The sequence below is a fragment of the Nerophis lumbriciformis genome, linkage group LG10 (assembly GCF_033978685.3).
Source record: "Nerophis lumbriciformis linkage group LG10, RoL_Nlum_v2.1, whole genome shotgun sequence".
Lineage (NCBI taxonomy): Eukaryota > Metazoa > Chordata > Actinopteri > Syngnathiformes > Syngnathidae > Nerophis > Nerophis lumbriciformis.
The window spans coordinates 18,895,724-18,919,270 of record NC_084557.2 but is presented as its reverse complement, the minus strand read 5'-3'; the positions used below and the strand labels follow the sequence as shown (position 1 = coordinate 18,919,270).

The 23,547-nt window shown below is 40.7% G+C and overlaps 1 protein-coding gene across 4 annotated transcripts in view; it reads left to right on the top strand.

Annotated features, from left to right (window-relative positions):
* srgap1a (SLIT-ROBO Rho GTPase activating protein 1a) overlaps window positions 1–23,547 on the top strand; it is a 122,266-nt gene that overhangs the window by 97,000 nt on the left and 1,719 nt on the right. For 2 of the 4 annotated variants that reach the window (XM_061970118.2, XM_061970116.2), the window contains exons 19-21: window positions 4,926–5,106; window positions 14,315–14,452; window positions 21,202–21,580. In XM_061970118.2, the coding sequence (XP_061826102.1) occupies window positions 4,926–5,106; window positions 14,315–14,452; window positions 21,202–21,580 (698 nt within the window). Of the gene's footprint in view, window positions 1–4,925; window positions 5,107–14,314; window positions 14,453–21,201; window positions 21,652–23,547 lie in introns of all 4 variants that reach the window. The other 2 variants (XM_061970120.2, XM_061970119.2) reach the window with 2 other exon arrangements.

Here is a 23,547-nt window from a genome sequence, read left to right as displayed (position 1 = left end):
TTAAATTTTAATATTGCCGGCCATCATCCTAATTTAATCGTGGCAGTCAAAATTATGATTGTGATCAAAATTGAATTAATTGTAAAACCTTGGTCTCCACAAGATTTATCGCTAGTTAAAAAGTTTCTAGAGGGCTCTGATCTTGCTAAATATAGCGACAACGTCATTAAATTGGCAACAGTAATTATCCATTCTGTTGTCTTCTTATACCCCGGCAGAGCCGGTACATTAATATGTGTTTTATCATCTTAACATCTTTGCTCTCTCTCTGAGTCAAGTTATAGTTCACATTTTTGTGATCTCATATGACGTAACTGTTTTTTTGCTGAGTTACAAGTACAGTAGAGCCTCTTACGGACTTAGGATCTCGTCTGTAAAACTGTGGAATTCTGGCTCAAGGTATGCCAGACACCAAACGTCATTTATTCCAATGAATAGCTTTATAGATGAAACCAATTAAATAGTAAGTTGTGCTGTCTTGTAGAGTGTATTGACGCGTATTAGTCAGATAGATGATCTGGACTTGTTGGGGTCACATTGGGCCATGCATACTGGAAGTAAAGTCATTTGATGCTAACCTTTTATCATGTTTTACTGGAATTAAATGGAGAGAAGGACCATAAAGGATGATGGATGATTGAACACGGTGCTCTGTGACATTAGCTGTGTTGTGTCTCTTGCACCATCAATAAATTGATGCTTTAGGAGCGGCTCATTTTTGCAACAAAGTTAAACAAACCAGCACATGGATATTTTTTTTAAATCACGTAGTAGACACTATGGTTCTTTTATTGGATTGTGTGTAAAGTTAAAACTATTTTCCAGAAAAGTGGTACAAATATTTATTTATTTACTTCACCCGCAACTTTACTCCCGGTTGTGTTTGTAACTTTGAAATATTAGAATGTTTAGCCAGGCCGGCCCTGCAGAAGGATGGAAGTTTGTCGACTAAACCAGGAAAATTAAATATGCATAATAGATCGAAGTGAGAGGAAGAGACGTTCCAAGCACCAAAGAGGGTCAGCTCTATTAACTGCCTGCCCACTGCAGTTAAGTCCAATTAATTCAGACAGTAAATTCCTGCTTGTCACATTTCATTGAAGTCACGTCTCATCCATTGCGTCTTTCTAGCCAACCCAGTGAGGCGAGAGGCTGCTACTAAAAGCTTTATTTAGAGGGGGAAAAAAGACAACATGGAAAATAAAAATAAAAAAACAGTTACTTAATATGTCAGAAAATCATTTGCACGGGCCCCTAAAATATACATCCAAGCTTGTTCAAAACCAATAAAAGATCCATCCATTCACTCCTATATTAGCAGTATGGTGGTCGTGTTTGGGTAAGGCTGCAACTGTCCAGGGAACACACTTCTGACTTGAAGTGAGATGTGGGAGGAGGGCAGGGAGGAACAAAGATGCTATTTTTAGACCGGTGTTGCCGTTGCGCATATTGGCTTGAAGACTTATGCATTTTAGCAGGACCACCAGCATTACAAGTCAGCAGACAGACTCCTAGTATTTATCCGTGGTCAGTTACTGTTGGTGTACTTTGTGTCTTCTCAACAAGGCAGCACAAATATTTGATTAAATAAATGTTATTTTATTGTTGTTCTTTTCTTTTTTAGGGTATACAAGTTGACTTTGTGCATGAATTGTTGGAAATATAGTCTTCCTCAACATGTCTTGGTCAACCAAGGAAAAGACATGTTGCCTCCAACACATATTTCACTTGAGAGGAAGCACATTTTTGGAGAACGTTTGAGTGTCGTCATGCTTCCATCAAAAAGCATAATTTGCGACTGGGGTCGGAAGTCCAGAGAGTATAGGACTGTGCAAAATCTTCATTCTGAAATCTCAAAGAGGAATGTGTTTGAGTAATTGAAGGTTTTTTGCGGCGTATACAAGTTTGTCTCAAACACTGCGGAGAACATGAATTTTATGCAAAGCAATCTATATAACTGAAACTTTGGGAAATAATCGTACACAGACTCAAGTTTAAGGTCGGCAAATTTCAAGAAATCGGGTTACCTTTTTGTGATAATAAAAAATATCAACGTAATCATTGTAGTATTGACTATTTACGGCTCTTGTAGTTGCTATCGTTAAAATCGGTATTTTAGTAGATACACCCATTTGTTACATTCAGGACCGCCAGCTTGCTGTTAGCCGTTAGCTATTGCATCCTGCTACAGTGTTCAGTGAAGCATGTTTAGCTATTCCTCGTTCTGCAGGGATGATACTTGTAAGATACGTTGTTTGTTTATCGCCATGGAGGCGAAGATTAGTGATTTAGAAGTAGTTGAAACACTGTGTGGGTGGACATTAGCCGCTAGCTAGCTTAGGTTGGGTCGCGGGGGCAGCAGCCTAAGCAGAGAAGCCCAGTCTTCCCTCTCCCCAGCTACTTTGTCCAGCTCCTCTCGGAGGATCCGAAGGCGTTCCCAGGCCAGACAGGAGACAAAGTCTCCCCACCGTGTCCTGGGTCTTCCCCGTGGCCTCCTACCGGGAGGAGGTCAATGTAAAGCTGCTGCTCCTCCACATCGAGAGGAGCCAGATAAAGTGGTTCGGGCATCTGGTCAAGAACCCCCCCAAATGCCTCCCTGCGGCAGCATGCTTCGCTACACCTATTAAAATAAAGCGTTGCCATTGTACTTTTCCGTCAACATTTGCATTTAAAAATAAGGGACATTTTCCATTCAATTGGATATAATTTATGTTAGTTTTTTTGTGTTGCCCTTAAAATAAGGGAAATTACTGGACACTATTTAATTGTGAGAGTTTGACAGGTAGGACGCTGTGAATCACAGAGCTATGTTAGCATAGCCAACATTCGTGTTTTCCCCCTCTGCTAATGCTACGTTGTTGTATGTAATGTATGGCATCTGTTATGTTGGACGAGTGCGGAGTTGCAGTACACATGTAAAACGTGTACAAAGCGCTTCTTGGAGCCACAAACACACTAAATAAAGCTAATTAATTTGCAATAAGAAGGTTCAATATTCTTGTGTTCAAAGTGTTTTGCGTAAGAGAGGTTTCTTACACAAAAAACTTTTAATACAAGAATATTGCAGCAATCTATCTGAAAAGACATGTTGAACACAATCGATTTAATTAGCAATAAAGCTAATAGACTCACACAGCGGCGTTGTACGAAAAGCACTTTTTTTAAGTGTTAAGGCTAGATTTTGGACAACAAAAACTATTTTGAGACCTTTTTTCGCAGCCTCAAATTGTGGTAAAGTAGTGTAACCCGAGACCTTTAATCTGATGTTGTGTAAATGTTGTGAACCGGAAGTGTCTCTTATTAAAAAGAATAATACAAAACCCAAAACCAGTGAAGTTGGCACGTTGTGCAATTCGTAAATAAAAACAGAATACAATGATTTGCAAATCCTTTTCAACTTATATTCAATTGAATAGACTGCAAAGACAAGATATTTAATGTTTGAACTGCGAAACTTTTTTTTTTTTTTATTTAATGGCAGCAACACATTGCAAAAAAGTTGGCACAGGGGCATTTTTACCACTGTGTTACATGGCCTTTCCTTTTAACAACACTCAGTAAACGTTTGGGAACTGAGGAGACCAATTTTTGAAGCTTTTCAGGTGGAATTCTTTCCCATTCTTGCTTGATGTACAGCTTAAGTTGTTCAACAGTCCGGGGGTCTCCGTTGTGGTATTTTAGGCTTCATAATGCGCTACATATTTTCAATGAGAGACAGGTCTGGACAACACGCATGCCAGTCTAGTACCCGCAGTCTTTTACTATAAAGCCACGCTGTTGTAACACGTGGCTTGGCATTGTCTTGCTGAAATAAGCAGGGGCGTCCATGATAACGTTGCTTGGATGGCAACATATGTTGCTCCAAAACCTCTTTTTTTTGCCACTTGTGCCAGCTTTTTAAAAAACATGTTGCATGCATCAAAATCCAAATTAACTGCGCCACATATTTTCAATGGGAGACAGGTCTGGACTACAGGCAGGCCAACTTCACTGGTTTTGGGTTTTGTACAATGGAACCTCGTTTTACAAACCCCTCTATGTATGAATTTTTCAATTTACAAACCACAGTAAAAAATCTGCTTTGCGCTACAAACCAGTTTGTGTCAGGCAGCACATCCATTGATCTATCTACGGAGCTCTTTCCGTCAGCAGAGCGGTGCTGTTGTTAACTACTCTGCTAAGTGCTACTTTGTGTGTTTTGTATGTATTTTTTGGCCTTTTTACAAAAAAAAATTTGAGTTTTGCTAGCGCAATATGAGCCCGAAGAAAGCAACGGACAAGCAATGTGTGGTTTGAAACATTCAGGAAGTATCCACACTGTTGAAAACACTATTATTTATTGTTGGGAATAGTTCAATGATGCAATAGTTCAACGATGATGATCTTTGAATTTTTAAACTGTTACTATTTTGTTTTATGTCCACAGGATATAAAAGTGTTCAACGTAAAGAGCAAAATTAAATCCTTCCAATGAATTATCGGAGGCACACTAAACCTGCACAAAAGTTTATTGACCATGTTTATTTCCCTTGTCAGCCATCCAGAGGTCCACTTGTACAGTTATCAGCTCAATCTAATAATCCGCACACGGACTGTCGTGCCCCTGAGTCATGCAGATCTCTTCTCACCAGCTTCTATAAATACGGCATCGCTTTCTTGAGGCGTGTGCTGTGTTGTCAAGCTAAAATAACCAACAGGCTGGCACAGTCGGCACACTTCAACTCCACGTGCGCCAGCTGTCACACTACCAGTACATCCACGTGTAGCAACATCTGCAGCAGTGTTTGAGTGCATTGTGCACATCAGACAGACCACCGACTTCCCCTTTTCAAACCTCACATAACAATAATATCCGTGTCTTTCGGATGTCTTTGTCACGTTTGAGATTTTTGCACCTGACCTGTCTAATCCTCTTGTGTTGACAGAGGGCGAGCCGATAGAAGCCATTGCCAAGTTTGATTACGTCGGGCGCTCTTCCAGAGAGTTGTCCTTCAAGAAGGGCGCCTCGCTGCTGCTGTATCAGCGAGCGTCGGAAGACTGGTGGGAGGGACGTCACAACGGTATCGACGGCCTGGTGCCACACCAGTACATTGTGGTCCAAGACATGTGAGTAAAGTTAAAGTACCAATGATAGTCACACACACACTAGGTGTGGTGAAATTTGTCCTCTGCATTTGACCCATCCCCTTGTTCACCACCTGGGAGGTGAGGGGAGCAGTGGGCAGCAGCGGTGCCGCGCTTGGTGCAAACTAGAGATGTCCGATAATATCGGACTGCCGATATTATCGGCCGATAAATGCTTTAAAATGTAATATCAGAAATTATCGGTATCGGTTTCAAAAAGTAAAATGTATGACTTTTTAAAACGCCGCTGTGTACACGGACGAAGGGATAAGTACAGAGCGCCAATAAACCTAAAAGGCACTGCCTTTGCGTGCCGGCGCAGTCGCATAAAAGCTACGGCTTTTGACACACACAAGTGAATGCAATTCATACTTGGTCAACAGCCATACAGGTCACACTGAGGGTGGGCGTATAAACAACTTTAACACTGTTACAAATATGCGCCACACTGTGAACCCACACCAAACAAGAATGACAAACACATTTCGAGAGAACATCCGCACCGTAACACAACATAAACACAACAGAACAAATACCCAGAACCCCCTCAGCACTAATTCTCCCGGGACGCTACAATATACACCCCCCGCCCCCCCCACACACACACCCCTCAACCCCGCCCACCTCAACCTCCTCATGCTCTCTCAGGGAGAGCACGTCCCAAATTACAAGCTGCTGTTTTGAGGCATGTTAAAAAAATAATGCACTTTGTGACTTCAATAATAAATATGGCAGTGCCATGTTGGCATTTTTTCCATAACCTGAGTTGGTTTATTTTGGAAAACCTTGTTACATTGTTTAATGCATCCAGCGGGGCATCACAACAAAATTAGGCATAATAATGTGTTAATTCCACGACTGTATATATCGGTATCGGTTGATATCGGAATCGGTAATTAAGAGTTGGACAATATCGGAATATCGGATATCGGCAAAAAAGCCATTATCGGACATCTCTAGTGCAAACACAACAAACTGATGACAGCATGAATCATGACAATGATTGAGATGAGCTGGAATACATAGTACCGCTTCCTACACAGTAGAACCTCCATTTACAAACCTCTCCGTTTGCAAACTTTTAGATGGAGCCAGGTATGCCTCCGTGTGCGAACCATGTCTCTGTGTACAAACACTTTATTAAGTCATGCCTGCCAGACAAAACACGGGTCTCATTGTAGCGGAGGCGGGGCCCTCCACTTACCGTATTTTCCGGATTATAAGGCGCACTGCCGATGAATGGTCTATTTTAAATTGTTTTCATATATAAGGCGCACCTGATTATAGGGCGCATTAAAGGAGTACTTTGTTTTAGCAATCAAGAAGATTTTAGTTGTTTTTATCCTTCTTTGTGGGGACATTGTCGATTGTCATGTCATGTTCGGATGTACATTGTGGACGCCGTCTTTGCCCCACAGTAAGTCTTTGCTGTCGTCCAGCATTCTGTTTTTATTTACTTTGTAGCCAGTTCAGTTTTAGTTTTGTTCTGCATAGCCTTGCCTAAGCTTTAATGCCTTTTCTTAGGGGGCACTCACCTTTTGTTTATTTTTGGTTTAAGCATTAGACACATTAGCCTCCCGCTGTTTCCGACATTTACAAAGCAATTAGCACCGGCTGCCACCTACTGATATGGAAGAGTATTACACGGTTACTCTGCCGAGCTCTAGACAACACCGACACTCAACAACAGCACATAATTTGCAGACTACAATTACTGGTTTGCAAAAAATATTTTTAACCCAAATAGGTGTAATTAGACAATCCCCCACGGCACACCAGACTATATCTCACGGCACACTAGTGTGCCGCGGCACAGTGGTTGAAAAACACTGGTCTACATAACATGTAATGGTGATTCTTTGGTCAAAATGTTGCATAGATGATGTTTTACAGATCATCTTCAAGCCGCTTTCTGACAGTCTCTTCTGGATGCGCTGTTTTGTGGGCGGTCTTATTTACGTGGCTCACCTTCGGCAGCGTCTTCTCCCCGTCATCTTTGTTGTAGCGGTGTAGCGTGCAAGGACGGGAGTGGACGAAGTGTCAAAAGATGGAGCTAACTGTTTTAATGACATTCAGACTTTACTTAAATCAATAACGTCTCCTCATTCGGAAACAACAACAAGGCCGGAAATGTGTCCCGTGAAAAACCGTCCGACCGGAACTCTCTAATAACTAAAGTTCCTTGGGTGAATAATGTAAACTCACTACACCGGTATGTTTTAGCGCTTAGGTGGCGAGTTTACTGACATATTTAAGTAAGAACTTGACACTACTTTATATTAGAAATGGCAACAGTTATGTTTGTTTGATATACAGTACCGTCTAGCACTTCAAATTGTGTTCAAAGTGTACAAACTTTCACAAACAAAAATGGACTGTGGTTGAGGCTGGAACTCAATTTTTATATTGTTTATGGGGAACGCTGCTTGAATATTTAAACAGTTAAATTTAAGGGAACCCTTTTCAAGAACCAATTATTAAGTTTTTAAATTTAGGTTCCACTGTACTATAATACTATACAGTACACCCTACCAATGTACACTATTGTACTCCTACTACTATTTGATCAGCTGATAATATTTACACCTACAGTGATTCACCTAAATAGTGTCCCAGAAAACTACAACCTATCTCTGACGTTGGGTTGACATGATGCATGTGAGCAAAACAGGACAAAAAAATAAAAATAAATAAGAAAAGCAGAACTAACATGTTTAGAAATCAAAATAGCTTGGTTTTGTAATTTTTTGTGTGTGTGATTTTAAACATTTTGAAATGTCACAAACCTGTTCGTGCTTTTAAAGTGGTAGGTATCTCCATACTTGCCAACCTTGAGACCTCCAATTTCGGGAGGTGGGGGGGGGCGTGGTTAAGAGGGGAGGAGTATATTTACAGCTAGAATTCACCAAGTCAAGTATTTCATATATATATATATATATATATATATATATATATATATATATATATATATATATATAAGAAATACTTGACTTTCAGTGAATTCTAGCTATATATATATATATTTATTATATATATATATATATATATAAATAAGAGAAACACTTGAATTTCAGTGTTCATTTATTTACACATATACACACACATAACACTCATTTACTCATTGTTGAGTTAAGGGTTGAATTGTCCATCCTTGTTCTATTCTCTGTCACTATTTTTCTAACCATGCTGAACACCCTCTCTGATGATGCATTCTGCTTCGTCTCCTTGTTGTGTGCGCAGTTGTGCACTCCACTCTCTAAAAGCCTTAGATGTTAATGTCACATATGCATGTACAGTAGATGGCAGTATTGTCCTGTTTAAGAGTGTCACAACATTGCTGTTTACGGCAGACAAACTGCTTTACGGTAGACGAAAACGTGACTGCTGTTGTTGTGTGTTGTTGCCGCGCTGGGAGGACGTTAATGAAACTGCCTAACAATAAACCCACATGAGAAACTAAGAACTCGCCCTCGATCATTGTACAGTTATAACGTGATTGGGCAGGCACACTGTTTATATTGTGGGAAAGCGGACGTGAAAACAGGCTGTCGACACGTCACTCAGGTCCGCCTGAATTTCGGGAGAAAATTTGTCCCGGGAGGTTTTCGGGAGAAGCGCTGAATTTCGGGAGTCTCCCACAAAATCCGGGAGGGTTGGTAAGTATGGGTATCTCAGAAAATGTAACTCGATTTGTTGCTAGTCGCTAGTCGTTTTTTGTTGTTGTTTTTTTTAAACAATCCAAAGGATTTTGAATGCTCGTTAAATATAGTCAGAAAGTTACTAGGTTTGTGACATTGATCTCTGCTATGACTTCTTATGCTCTGGCAAACCATTATGACCTTTTATAAGAAATCAGAGTTATACATCAAACATATATTAACGTTGTTGCCCTAGGGTAAACTGGGTATAACACATGGCACACTGACAAAGCTTAACCTATTGTTACTATAACAGTCTACAAGGTTAATACAGTTTGCTTCTCTTTCTTCCCCTCTATTTACCGTATTTTTTGGATTATAAGTCACAGTTTTTTTCATAGTTTGGCCGTGGGTGCGACATATACTCCGGAGCGACTTATGTGTGAAATTATTAACACAATGCCGTAAAATACCAAATAATATTATTTATCTCATTCGTGTAAGAGATGAAGCAAATGTCAGCAATCGTCACACACACGTCAACCAATAAGAATTCGGCGGGGGAGGGTCATGGCAGAAGTGCATTGTGGGTCATGGGATGCTAACTGCTATATGCTACTGCCGTAGCTATTAAAATGGATCACATCAACATTGGCGGTAACTTATAAAAACTGAGAAGGACTGAATTAAAATGGCACCGAAAAGGAAATCATATACGGCATATTACAAGCTGGACGTAGTGAAATATGCAGCAGAGAACGGCATTCGAGCAGCAGAAAGAAAGGACATACCAGAGGTGACACCGGGTAGGAAGATTTCATCAGATTTAGCGATCAGGAGTGACAGATTGTTCGGTAAACGTATAGCATGTTCTATATTTTATAGTTATTTGAATGACTCTTACCGTAATATGTTATGTTAACATACCATTCACGTTTTTAGTTGGTTATTTATGCGTCATATAACGTACACTTATTCAGCCTGTTGTTCACTATTCTTTATTTATTTTAAATTGCCTTTCAAATGTCTATTCTTGGTGTTGGGTTTTATCAAATAAATTTCCCCAAAAATGCGACTTATACTCCAGTGCGACGTATATATCAATCAATCAATCAATCAATGTTTATTTATATAGCCCTAAATCACAAGTGTCTCAAAGGGCTGCACAAGCCACAACGACATCCTCGGTACAAAGCCCACATAAGGGCAAGGAAAAACTCACCCCAGTGGGACGTCGATGTGAATGACTATGAGAAACCTTGGAGAGGACCGCATATGTGGGTAACCACCCCCCCCCTCTAGGGGAGACCGAATGCAATAGATGTCGAGTGGGTCTGACATAATATTGTGGGAGTCCAGTCCATAGTGGATCCAACATAATAGTAAGAGTCCAGTCCATAGTGGGGCCAGCAGGACACCATCCCGAGCGGAGACGGGTCAGCAGCGCAGAGATGTTCCCAGCCGATATGTTTTTTTCCTTCTTTATTGTGCATTTTCGGCCGGTGCGACGTATACTCCGGAGCGACTTATACTCCGAAAAATACGGTATCTGTTTTCTTTAGTAATTTACTACATAAATGTATTGTTGCATTTGAAACAATTGTATTGTTGATAATAGAGGTCATTATTCCTATTATTCATTATCAATAGTGCTATTTCTATTGGTATTGTATTGCTATTTGTAGTGCAATAATGTTAATTGTCATTTCTGTGTTATTAATATTGACTTCACTAAATGCTTCTTTGCTATCACTTTTCATATCATATTTGTACATATCCTATTTGCTGATGTTGTTGTGGTTGTTGTTGTTGTTGTCTCTCTGTCTTATCCCTTCTTCCATCCATCCATCCATTTTCTACCGCTTATTCCCTTTCGGGGTCGCGGGGGGCGCTGGAGCTTGTCCCTGCAATTTCCCCGTCTGTCTACCTTTTTTTCTCGTTCTATCCCCTCCTGCTTCGCCTAACATTAATATAAATCCATTTAATAAAATCAAATGCAAATAAGGCAACAAGAGAAGTATTCCACACTTTTTTATTTTGTAAATTCAATCTGTACAGCAAATATGGGCATCTCCATCAACAATATGATTTGCCTGAGTAGCTGGACAGGACATAAAAACAAAAAAGCAATCAGAGTTATGATGCCATCTACTTTACAGAGTTGTAACGGTGAGCTGCAGTCACAGACATTCCCATTATAATGTGTTTATGAGCCAGGGCGTTAGATGGTAGCAACAAATCTTATTGTGGCGGTGCATATTTATCCGTGGCAAATAAAAAAATATATAAAAGAAACACTACTAACCAGCTGAGGATAATTTTTTTCCAGTACATCTTTGTATTACTTTTTTTTCCTTAGCTTTGACTAAGCTACTAATGCAAGCTGTTAAACTCTTTGTAAGAAGGATGTATGCTTTATAGAAGACAATAATATTAAATAATCATAATAATTTGACACTGTCAGAGAGGTGTTTTTACTTTATAACTGTGCTGCACCATACTGATTGGTGTCTAATATTTTAAATGTTACATGAGATTTATGTAGTTTTAAAGATTAGACAAGCCTCTCGGTATTATGCATTATACTTCTACACAATGATTGTTCAAGCATGGATTGTGCAAATTATGGTCAGTCTGTGAAAGTCAAACCAGTCGTGCTCCCATAGATGGACCTCTCCTTGGACTCTCTCTTTTAAAACTCTGGTTATTTGTACCTGCTGTATTATTGTCTATAGCAGGGGTCGGCAACCCAATATGTTGAAAGGGCCATATTCGATCTAAAATACGAAAAAAAAAACATCTGTCTGGAGTTGCAAAAAATTAAAAGCTTTATATAAGTGTTATAATGAAGGAAACACATGATGTAAGTGTCTATATTAGCTATATGAGACTACTATCAAAATGACTTTAAAAGTATTTTATAAGTGTTATAATGAAGACAACACATGATGTAAGTGTCTATATTAGCTACTATCAAAGGCTGACGCAAATCTTCGTTGACAGAAATGTTGTATTTTAATTTTATTTTACACGTTTTTGGAACTTTGGAAATCATTAGTAAAATGGAGGCTTCTCACAGGATGAGATAACTCCTGGAAATTACTGGCTTATAATGGACAAAGGTATAGATGTGTGTGTCTGAGTTTAAGGAAACGGCAGGCTGTCTTTTTTTAATGGATTTATTAAAATCTTTGCAAGCTGGGTAATGTTTGCTGTGGTCTGGAACAACATGGCACACAAACAACTATGAGAAATGCAGCCAATATTACATACAAATAATGTGTCATGAGACATGTAAATATAAATTAAATACAAAGAGGACCATAATTAAAGGAAATTAAATGAGCTCAAATATACCTACAAATGAGGGATAAATGATGCAATATGTACATACAGCTAGCCTAAATAGCATGATAGCATCGATTAGCTTGATGTCATGCACTGACCAAATATGCCTGATTAGCACTCCAACAAGTCAATAACATCAACAAAGCTCACCTTTGTGCATTCACGCACAGTATAAAACGTTTGGTGGACAAAATGAGACAAAGACGAAGTGACACATCTTTCTGTTGCAGCATCGGAGAAAGTTGTACATGTAAACAAACTGCAGTGAGTTCAAGGATCGCTGAAATTCGCAGGACAAAACTGCGCGCGCCAAATACTCTCATCAGTGAAGCATGTTTAATATAAACTGGGGGATTTCTGACAATTATTTGTTCTCCTAGAGAAAATATATGAAAACAAAAAATAAATGTTTTTCTTCATCTTTTTCCTTTTTCACATATTTCTGAAAGAGGTCCAGGGAGCCACTAGGGCGACGCTAAAGAGCTGCGGGTTGCTGACCCCCGGTCTATGAGTTTGTGTTTTTCTACCTGCCTTAGGTCAATGGATGCAATTGAGCTTTTGGGCTAATTCCAACACATTTATGTTGAAGCTGTTTTTACACCAGGGGTGTCAAACTCAAATACAGAGTGGGCCAAAATTTAAAACTGAACAAAGCCGCGGGCCAAGGTTGAACAAATGAACCTTTCAATAGGGACCCAAACAAGTTTTGCATTAAATATTGAACAAGCAAGGCTTATATAACTTTATAGTGACATGCAAAATCGAGTTTCAAATAATAATAATAATAATTCAAAAATATCAATGGCATATCAAATAAAATTTAAATAAAAATTGAATGCCTCTTTTCTATTTGCAGCCTTCTGAGGTAAATATCAACATTAACTTTTTCCACAGGCTAATAATACATTTTAAAATAAAATAACAATAATGAATGAATCAAACATTCAAGCCTTGAAGTAGCAAGAGAAAGGGGCGGCGGGGTTTGGGTGGTAGCGGGGTGTGTATATTGTAGCGTCCCGGAAGAGTTAGTGCTGCAAGGGGTTCTGGGTATTTGTTCTGTTGTGTTTATGTTGTGTTACGGTGCGGATGTTCTCCCGAAATGTGTTTGTCATTCTTGTTTGGTGTGGGTTCACAGTGTGGCGCATATTTGTAACAGTGTTAAAGTTGTTTATACGCCCACCCTCAGTGTGACCTGTATGGCTGTTGATCAAGTATGCTTTACGTTCACTTATGTGTGTGTAGAAGCCGCATATATCATGTGACAGGGGCTGGCACGCCGTTTGTATGGAGGAAAAGCAGATGTGACGACAGGTTGTAGAGGACGCTCAAGGCAGTGCCTTTAAGGCACGCCCCCAATATTGTTGTCCGGGTGGAAATCGGGAGAATGGTTGCCCCGGGAGACTTTCGAGAGGGGCACTGAAAATCGGGAGGGTTGGCAAGTATGAGTATTAGCGGTGAATGCGGTGTTACAGCGGCCAAAATTGGCCCGCGGGCCAGAGTTTGACACCCATGTTTTACACATTGATTAATGTGCACTTTCCTAATTCAAATAAATAAGAAGAGGAACTCCAGCCATGTCTTTTCCTGCCCACAACTATGGCCCCTCTTTATTACTGTGGTGCTGCCAATGCCCAGAGTCACGAGGTGGCCCCTCTGTGCCCTAACAAGCACACCCTCTGCCATGGTGACGGCTGGTGCCTAATGAACTGATTCACTGTCTTGTTAAGACTGCAGCATATTCCCTCCAAACCCCACAAAATGGCCATTTAGAGTTCTTGCTGTGCTCATGCCCTGCCTCTGTGCCTCCGTCCATAAATCACCAGAAGGGGCATTGCTGATGTCCTCTCGCTTAATGAAAAGAGCAGGAGGATTTACCGCTGTCCAGATGCCGTCACATCCTGCCCTCTACTAAAACCATCGAGACGGCTGAGCAGTGCAAGTACCCAGCCTGTCGTGATCTTAAAAGGGCCCGTAATAAAACATGCATCGCAGAGACCACTTCAGCGCTTCCTCTAAAAGCAGCTAAATGTTACCTTCAAGCCACCGTCTAATAACACAGCTCATTGAACGCATCCAGCTGGCTTGTGTGTACAGTACAGTACAGTATGCGCTGCATCATCAGGGCCACTGAAAGCCATAGAAATGTGACTCATTTCAATCCCTGAGACACTCGCTGTCACTTCCTCCTCTTTCTGTGTCTCCAGAGATGACAACTTCTCAGACACTCTGAGCCAGAAGGCTGACAGCGAGGCCAGCAGCGGCCATGCTGCAGAGGACAAATGCTCAGGAAAAGACATCAGTCCCGCCACTGACACCAGGATCTCGGAGGCCTTCATCACCAGGTTGGCGCGACAAAATCTAGTTTTGCTTGGTTTCAGTACTGACTTTATCACATTCGCTGACGAGCTGTTTTTTACTGCCCTCTGGAGGTCTGGTAAAACCACTGAATTTACTACATACAGTTAGGTCCATAAATATTTGGACATTGACATCATTTTCAGTATTCCAGCGCTGTACAACACCACAATGGATTTGAAATGAAACAATGAAGATGTGCTTTAAGTGCAGACTTTCAGCTTTAATTTGAGGGTATTTATATCCAAATCAGGTGAACGGTGCAGGAATTACAACACATTTTATATGTGCCTTCCACCTTTTAAGGGACCAAAATAAATTTGACAAACTAACCTACCCTATTTTTCGGAGTATACGTTGCACCGGCCGAAAATGCATAATGAAGAAGGAAAAAAACATATATACGTCGCATTTTTGGGGGAAATTTATTTGATAAAACCCAACACCAAGAATAGACATTTGAAAGGCAATTTAAAATAAATAAGTAATAGTGAACAACAGGCTGAATAAGTGTACGTTACATGACGCATAAATAACCAACTGGGAACGTGCCTGGTATGTTAACGTAACATATTATGGTAAGAGTCATTCAAATAACTATAACATATAGAACATGGTATACGTTTACCAAACAATCTGTCACTCCTGATCGCTAAATCCCATGAAATCTTCTTCCCCGGTGTCGCCTCTGGTATGTCTGCATATTTCACTACGTCCAGCTTGTAATCTGCAGTATATGATTTCCTTTTCGGTGCCATTTTTGTTCAGCCCTTCTCAGTTTTTATAAGTTACCGCCAATGTTGAAATAATCCCTTTTAATAGCTACAGACGAGGCAGCAGTTAGCATCCCATGACCCACAATGCACTTCTGCCATGACCCGCCCCGACAAATTTTTATTGGTTGACGTGTGTGACGATTGCTGACATTTGCTTCGTCTCTTCCGCGAATGAGATAAATAATATTATTTGATATTTTACGGTAGTGTGTTAATAATTCCACACATAAGTCGCTCCGGAGTATAAGTCGCACTCCCGGCCAAACTATGGAAAAAACTGCGACTTATACCGTATTTTTCGGAGTATAAGTCGCACCGGAGTATAAGTCGCATCTGCCGAAAATGCATAATAAAGAAGGAAAAAAACATATATAAATCGCACTGGAGCCCAGCCAAACTATGAAAAATATATAGTCCGAAAAATACGGTAATCCGAAAAATACGGTAATCATATTTCTTATATGAAAAAAACTTGGGAGTATGCATTTTTTTTGCGTCTTGAGAGGAATAAGTGCAGCCTTTCTCCTATGAGTGTACCTTCAGCGTTAAAAAAAAGTGGTTCCATTGGGACTGCTTCTAAAATGTCCATAAAAAGTGGCAAATGTCTCCTGCTTTTTTGAAAAGAGAGCAAAACGCCACGAGTTGAAGCATGAATACAGGAATGTGCAGTAGATGAGTGTCTCCATGGCGATGCATTGTATAGTACACAATGCACACAAAATCATTTAAATAAGGCGGTCTGCAACACTTTACAATTGCACACACAGTGTAAGTAAAACACACCGATAGTACACGCTATTTTATTGCACAAAGTGTTTACTGCGTGGTATTTGGATATTAGTAACTCAAGTGTTTTACCACCAACTTGCAGCACGTGAATGGGTGCTGGCATTGCAGCAGGCCCATAATAATAATAATACTAGAGATGTCCGATAATGGCTTTTTTGCCGATATTCCGATATTGTCCAACTCTTAATTACCGATTCCGATATCAACCGATATATACAGTCGTGGAATTAACACATTATTTTGCCTAAATTTGTTGTGATGCCCCGCTGGATGCATTAAACAATATAACAAGGTTTTCCAAAATAAATCAAGTTATGGAAAAAAATGTAACATGCCTCAAAACAGCAGCTTGGAATTTGGGACATTCTCTCTCTGAGAGAGCATGAGGAGGTTGAGGTGGGCGGGTAGAGGGTAGCGGGGGGTGTATATTGTGGCATCCCGGAAGAGTTAGTGCTGCAAGGGGTTCTGGGTATTTGTTCTGTTGTGTTTATGTTGTGTTACGGTGCGGATGTTCTCCCGAAATGTGTTTGTCTTTCTTGTTTGGTGTGGGTTCACAGTGTGGCGCATATTTGTAACAGTGTTAAAGTTGTTTATACGGCCACCCTCAGTGTGACCTGTATGGCTGTTGACCAAGTATGCCTTGCATTCACTTGTGTGTGTGAAAAGCCGTAGATATTATGTGATTGGGCCGGCACACAAAGGCAGTGCCTTTAAAGGGGAACATTATCACAATTTCAGAAGGGTTGAAACCATTAAAAATCAGTTCCCAGTGGCTTATTTTATTTTTAAAGTTTTTTTTCAAAATTTTACCCATCACGCAATATCCCTAAAAAAAAAAAGCTTCAAAGTGCCTGATTTTAACCATCGTTATATGCACCCGTCCATTTTCCTGGGACGTCACACAGTGATGCCAATACAAACAAACATGGCGGATAGATTAGCAAGGTATAGCGACATTAGCTCGGATTCAGACTCGGATTTCAGCGGCTTAAGCGATTCAACAGATTACGCATGTATTGAAACATATGGTTGTAGTGTGGAGGCAGGTAGCGAAAACGAAATTGAAGAAGAAACTGAAGCTATTGAGCCATATCGGTTTGAACCGTATGCAAGCGAAACCGACGAAAACGACACGACAGCCAGCGACACGGGAGAAAGCGAGGACGAATTCGGCGATCGCCTTCTAACCAACGATTGGTATGTGTTTGTTTGGCATTAAAGGAAACTAACAACTATGAACTAGGTTTACAGCATATGAAATACATTTGGCAACAACATGCACTTTGAGAGTGCAGACAGCCCATTTCAGGCGCGCTAAGAACATATATTTTTCCACGATTTCAGCACTCAGGTTAACCATACCTAAATAGACACAAAATACTGCATTACACAAGACTACCCGAATGTACTCGAATGATTGAAAAAAATAAATGTTTTTAAGCTAAATTATTGGTAAACACAGTTTATGTATAATCATTTACGTAAAACCGCGAGTAATGAATAAAGTTTTCATCAATTAATATATTCTGTAGACATACCCTCATCCGCTCTCTTTTCCTGAAAGCTGATCCGTCCGGTTTTGGAGTTGATGTCAGCATCTGCTTTGAGTGTCGCAGGATATTCACACATTCTTGCCATCTCTGTCGTAGCATAGCTTTCGTCGGTAAAGTGTGCGGAACAAACGACTGACCATTTCGTCGGCTTTCCCCACAGCCTCGTATTTTGAACAAATTTCGTCCAATTTCTTGCCACTTTCGCATCTTTGGGCCACTGGTGCAACTTGAATCCGTCACTGTTCGTGTTGTTACACCCTCCGACAACACACCGACGAAAGTGAGAAAATGGCGGATGGCTTCCCGATGTGACGTCACGTCATCGCTCCGAGAGCAAATAATAGAAAGGCGTTTAATTCGCCAAAATTCACCCATTTAGAGTTCGGAAATCGGTTAAAAAAAATATATGGTGTTTTTTCTGCAACATCAAGGTATATATTGACGCTTACATAGGTCTGGTGATAATGTTCCCCTTTAAGGTTTATTGGCGCTCTGTACTTCTCCCTACGTCCGTGTACCACTCGGTATAGCGGCGTTTTAAAAAGTCATGAATTTTACTTTTTGAAACTGATACCGATAATTTCCGATATTACATTTTAAAGCATTTATCGGCCGATATCGGCAGTCCGATATTATCGGACATCTCTAAATGATACATGTATTTTTATAAGAAATCACCTTTTTTTAAAAACCCAAGGACACTTTATAATATACAAATAAAATAATTAAAAAAGGATAAAATCAACATGTGCCCGTACAAAGCCCGTATGTGGGCTTTGTACCGAGGATGTCGTTGTGGCTTGTGCAGCCCTTTGAGACACTTGTGATTTAGGGCTGTATAAATAAAGATTGATTGATTGATTGATAAGAAACAAAGGACAGTGTAGAGGCAGTTACAGTGACTAAGCCATTTTAAACAGGTACAGATTTAAATGTATGAATGGAGTCAATATTGCGAAGGTCAGATGGTAGAGAGTTCCAGAGTTTGGGAGCAGAGTGACTGAACGAGGAGGGTTGATGGCACAGCAAGGTGGATAGAAGAGGGAGCGTGCTGGAGTAACGATGAGGAGAAGGTCTGACAATTAAGGAGGGGTGAAGTCGTGGATGGCCTTAAAGGTATAGAGAAGGATTTTGTAGTTAATTATTTGCCTGATCAGGAGCCAGTGAAATGTTTGTAGGATAGGTGTGATGTGATGGAATGTTTGGGTTATGATCCGGGCAGCAGAGTTTTGGACCAGTTGGAGCTCGTAGAGGGACATCTGGGGGAGGCCAATGAGAAGGGAGTTACAGTAATCAATGTGGGAGGTGACCAGACTGTGAACAAGGATGGAGGCAGCATAGACCGTAAGAGAGGGGCGGAGACGGTTCAAATTGTGGCGATGGAAATAAGCAGAGCGAGTGATGTTATTGATGTGAGATTGGAATGACAGTGTGCTGTCTAAGATGACACTCAGTGTCAAAGTGTGGATTTGGTACCAATAAGAATTATGTTGGTTTGAATTGAGGAAGTTTGAGGTGAACCAGGATTGTATTTCAAATAAGCAGGAGGTGAAGGAGGGAGGTGGCTTGGTGCAGGTAGAGCTGGGTGTCGTCAGCGAAGCAGTGAAGGTGAATGTTAGATTTTGTGAAGATATGGCCAAGGAGGAGAAGGTAAGCGATAAAGAGAAGAGGGACCAAGACAGATCCTTGTGGAACACTTGTGACTGCAGAATGATCGGATTTAAAGTATTTGAGTTGTATGAACTGAGTGTGGTCTGTGAGGTATGAGTGATGCCAATGGATGAGTCTGTTGAGGAGGACTGGATGAGAAACGGTGTGGAAGGTTGCACTCAGGTCCAGGAGGATGAGGATGGAGAGACATCCAGAATCAGCTGCAGTGAAGAGGTCGTTGGTGATAACAGGGAAGTTTCTGTACTGTGACGGGGGCGAAAACCAGATTGGAAAGGTCCATAGAGGGAGTGGCAGGTTTGGTGGCGGTGCAATAGGGATGAGGTTGGAAATGTTAAATAATAAAAAGTGTCTTGGTGTCACCATCGTTGGAAGTGATTCGGCTGGAGTAATATTATGATAGTCCTTGTAATGTAGAGTCTGGGTTTGTGCATTCCCCTGTGGATGGTAAGACCAGTCTTTTTATGGAGTTGCTCAAGCTGGCGACATTTAGCTTCTAATTTCCAGAGCTCGGCGGTGTACCAGGGAGGGGTTGTGGTGAAGAAGACAGACCGGGATTTTACTGGTGCAAGTGAGTTTAAAATGCTGCTTAGTTCTTTCATGTAGCGTGTTAGCAGTTCATCGGGGGAGGAGTGACAGTAACGCGCAGTATTGGCCTAAAAAGACGTATTTAAAAAAATGTATTTTTGAAATGCTATTTCCAAAAATCACGGAATGTTAATCAATTTAATAAAAGAAAATAGAGCAAGCCCTGCGATGAGGTGGCGACTTGTCCAGGATGTACCCCGCCTTCCGCCCGATTGTAGCTGAGATAGGCTCCAGCGCCCCCCGCGACCCCAAAGGGAATAAGCGGTAGGAAATGGATGGAAAATAGAGCAACCTAAACCAATCCTAGCTTTACAAATCTACAAAGCTTATAAAACATACACATGTAAAAAAAAAAAGGAAAACCAAAAATGTATAAAAGAAACTGTATCAATAATAATATAAAATTAGTTTTGTTTTTAATCCAAAAATAGATTCTTATAAAAATATAGTTAAAAAAAAAACTATTCCAGAAAATTATGAATCTATTTTGAATCGGGTTAAAGAAAAATCTCAATTTGGTGGATGTGAATGTTTTAAATTTATTTTCTATTTTAATTTTTTGGAGCACTCCTGGTAATTAATGACTGACTGGGTGATCTCAATTGCAGTGGCATTCACTGTGGTGTGATTTGTTCAGGCAGACAGCTCCCCCTGCAGGCCACTAATAGTTACTGCAGTTGTTTTTTTAATGGCGTGTTGGTTATTGCAATCAAAAGTATTTAGACAGTGAATTTGACTTTATACAAGCACCTTGTGTGCAATTGCATTAAACACATGTAATCCCTGCATGCTGTACTGTTGTGAAAACCACAATTACAGCGTCATTGTTTTATTTTAGCAATGCTGTTAAACACAAAGTAAGGGTACAGTAGTGTGTTATAAAGAAAGTAAGGGTAGTCCGTTATTGTACATATTCCAAAATGACGCATGGCAGGCTAATTGGAGACTCTAAATTGTGTGTAGGTGTTACAAGGATTCAGTGAATGTGTCCTGTGATTAACTCTCACTGTAAGTCAGCTGGGATAGGCTCCAGCTCACTCATGACCCTGTTCAGGATAAGCGGGTAGAAAATGAATGATTTAATCTTTTCCCAAATACCTAACTGCAGTAATCAATCAATGTCAATCAATGTTTATTTATATAGCCCTAAATCACAAGTGTCTCAAAGGGCTGCACAAGCCACAACGACATCCTCGGTACAAAGCCCACATAAGGGCAAGGAAAAACTCACCCCAGTGGGACGTCGATGTGAATGACTATGAGATGAAATGAATATAGATAATGAAGTATTTAGCATGGTGAAGAAGAACGTATTAAATAAAAGTGTTAACATGTATGATTTTCTCTTCACTTCTTTTGCAGCAGGCACAGAAAACGTTTAGATCCGCCATCCCGCCGCCCTCCTGCCCGCCCCAGCGATGCTCACTGTAAGGTCCATCCCTCCCAGCAGGGTCACCCTGCACACGGAGGCACCCCCGAGATGGGCTCGCCAGTCCTCGGCCACTTCAGTCCACGCGACATGCTGCGCAGTCGCAATCATTTGCCTGCGGACAGTCCAGAGCGTCGGCGCCGCACCGGCCACGGCAGCCTGAGCAACATCAGTCGCCACGAGTCCCTGAAAAAGATGGAAAGCCCGCCCATCCGCCGCTCCACCTCGTCGGGCCAGTACACAGGCTTTAGCGAGGCCCACCACCATCGCCACCACGGTGGCAAGCCCCTGGACCCGGAGACCATCGCACAGGTCAGCGCGGGAAGAGCGGCGACGTGACCGCGGCTCCCTCCACCGTCACAGCCCCGCCCTGTAACAACCTAGTCAGTCCCTGTCTTCTGCTACCGTGTCTTTGTGTGCTAACTACACGCAAGAGGGCAGCTTGACTTGAGGGCTTTTCATCACACATTATATGCACTCGCCCACATGACACACGCTAATCACGCTCGCTGCACGGATGTCAGATCTCTCGTGATGGCAATCTGAAGCCAAATGGGACACATGTAGGATTAATGTAGCATGGCTTCCCAAGCTCAGTATAAGGGTCATTAAATAATACAATCATTAGAACTACCGTATTTTTCAGAGTATAAGTCGCTCCGGAGTATAAGTCGCACCGGCCGAAAATGCATAATAAAGAAGGAAAAAAACATATAAGTCGCACTGGAGTATAAGTCGCATTTTTTGGGGAAATGTATTTGATAAAACCCAACACCAAGAATAGACATTTGAAAGACAATTTAAAATAAATAAAGAATAGTGAACAACAGGCTGAATGTGTACGTTATATGACGCATAAATAACCAACTGAGAACGTGCCTGGTATGTTAACGTAACATATTATGGTAAGAGTCATTCAAATAACTAACATATAGAACATGCTATACGTTTACCAAACAATCTGTCACTCCTAATCGCTAAATCCCGAGAAATCTTATACGTCTAGTCCAGGGGTCGGCAACCGAAAATGTTGAAAGAGCCATATTGGACCAAAAATACAAAAACAAATCTGTCTGAAGCCGCAAAAAATTAAAAGCCATATTACATACAGATAGTGTGTCATGAGATATACATTGAATTAAGAGGACTTAAAAGAAACTAAATGACCTCAAATATAGCTACAAATGAGGCATAATGATGCAATATGTACATATAGCTAGCCTAAATAGCATGTTAGCATCAATTAGCTTGCAGTCATGCAGTGACTAAATATGTCTGATTAGCACTCCACACAAGTCAATAACATCAACAAAACTCACCTTTGTGCATTCATGCACAACCTTAAAAGTTTGGTAGACAAAATGAGACAGAAAAAGAAGTGGCATAAAACACGTCCTAGAAAGTTATACATGTAAACAAACTACGGTGAGTTCAAGGACCGCCATAATTAGTAGGACAAAACGACGCTCGCCAAATACTCGAATCAGTGAAGCATGTTTAATATAAACAGTGTGCTTTATAACAATTAGGGGGGTTTGTGTCATGTTTGTCCTCCTACAGAAACCATATTAAAACAAAAAATATATTTTTCCCCCTCATCTTTTTCCATTTTTCATACATTTTTGAAAAAGCTCCAGAGAGCCACTAGGGCGACCCCTGGTCTAGTCTCTTACGTGAATGGGCTAAATAATATTATTTGATATTTTACGGCAATGTGTTAATAATTTCACACATAAGTCACTCCTGAGTATAAGTTGCACCCCCGGCCAAACTATGAAAAAAACTGCGACTTACAGTCCGAAAAATACGGTAGTAGTGATGTAATGTAAGTCATTTTTATTTATGTCATCAGATAAATCACAGCAACATGCAATTATTTATGTAGTTGTTCAAGTTCCGATGTGTAAGATGTAGAAAAGGCTGTTTATTCATATTTCATCAACGTATTTCACGTGAGGATGAGCATACTTGTTAAAAGAAAAACATTCGGTAGAGTCATTTGTTTGTATTTAAGGCATGAAACTCAAATGTCTTTCTTTTAATGAAAAGTCTGTGAATGATGCTGTTTAGCTTCTCTAAAGATAAACTGATAGTCACACACACACTAAGTGTGGAGAAATTACCCTCTGCATTTGACTCATGCCCTTGTTCCACCCCCTGGGAGGTGAGGGGAGCAGTGAGCAGCAGCGCTGGTCGCGCTCAGGAATAATTTTTGGTGATTTAACCCCCTTGATGCTGAGTGCCAAGCAGGGAGGTTATGGGTCCCATTTTTATAGTCT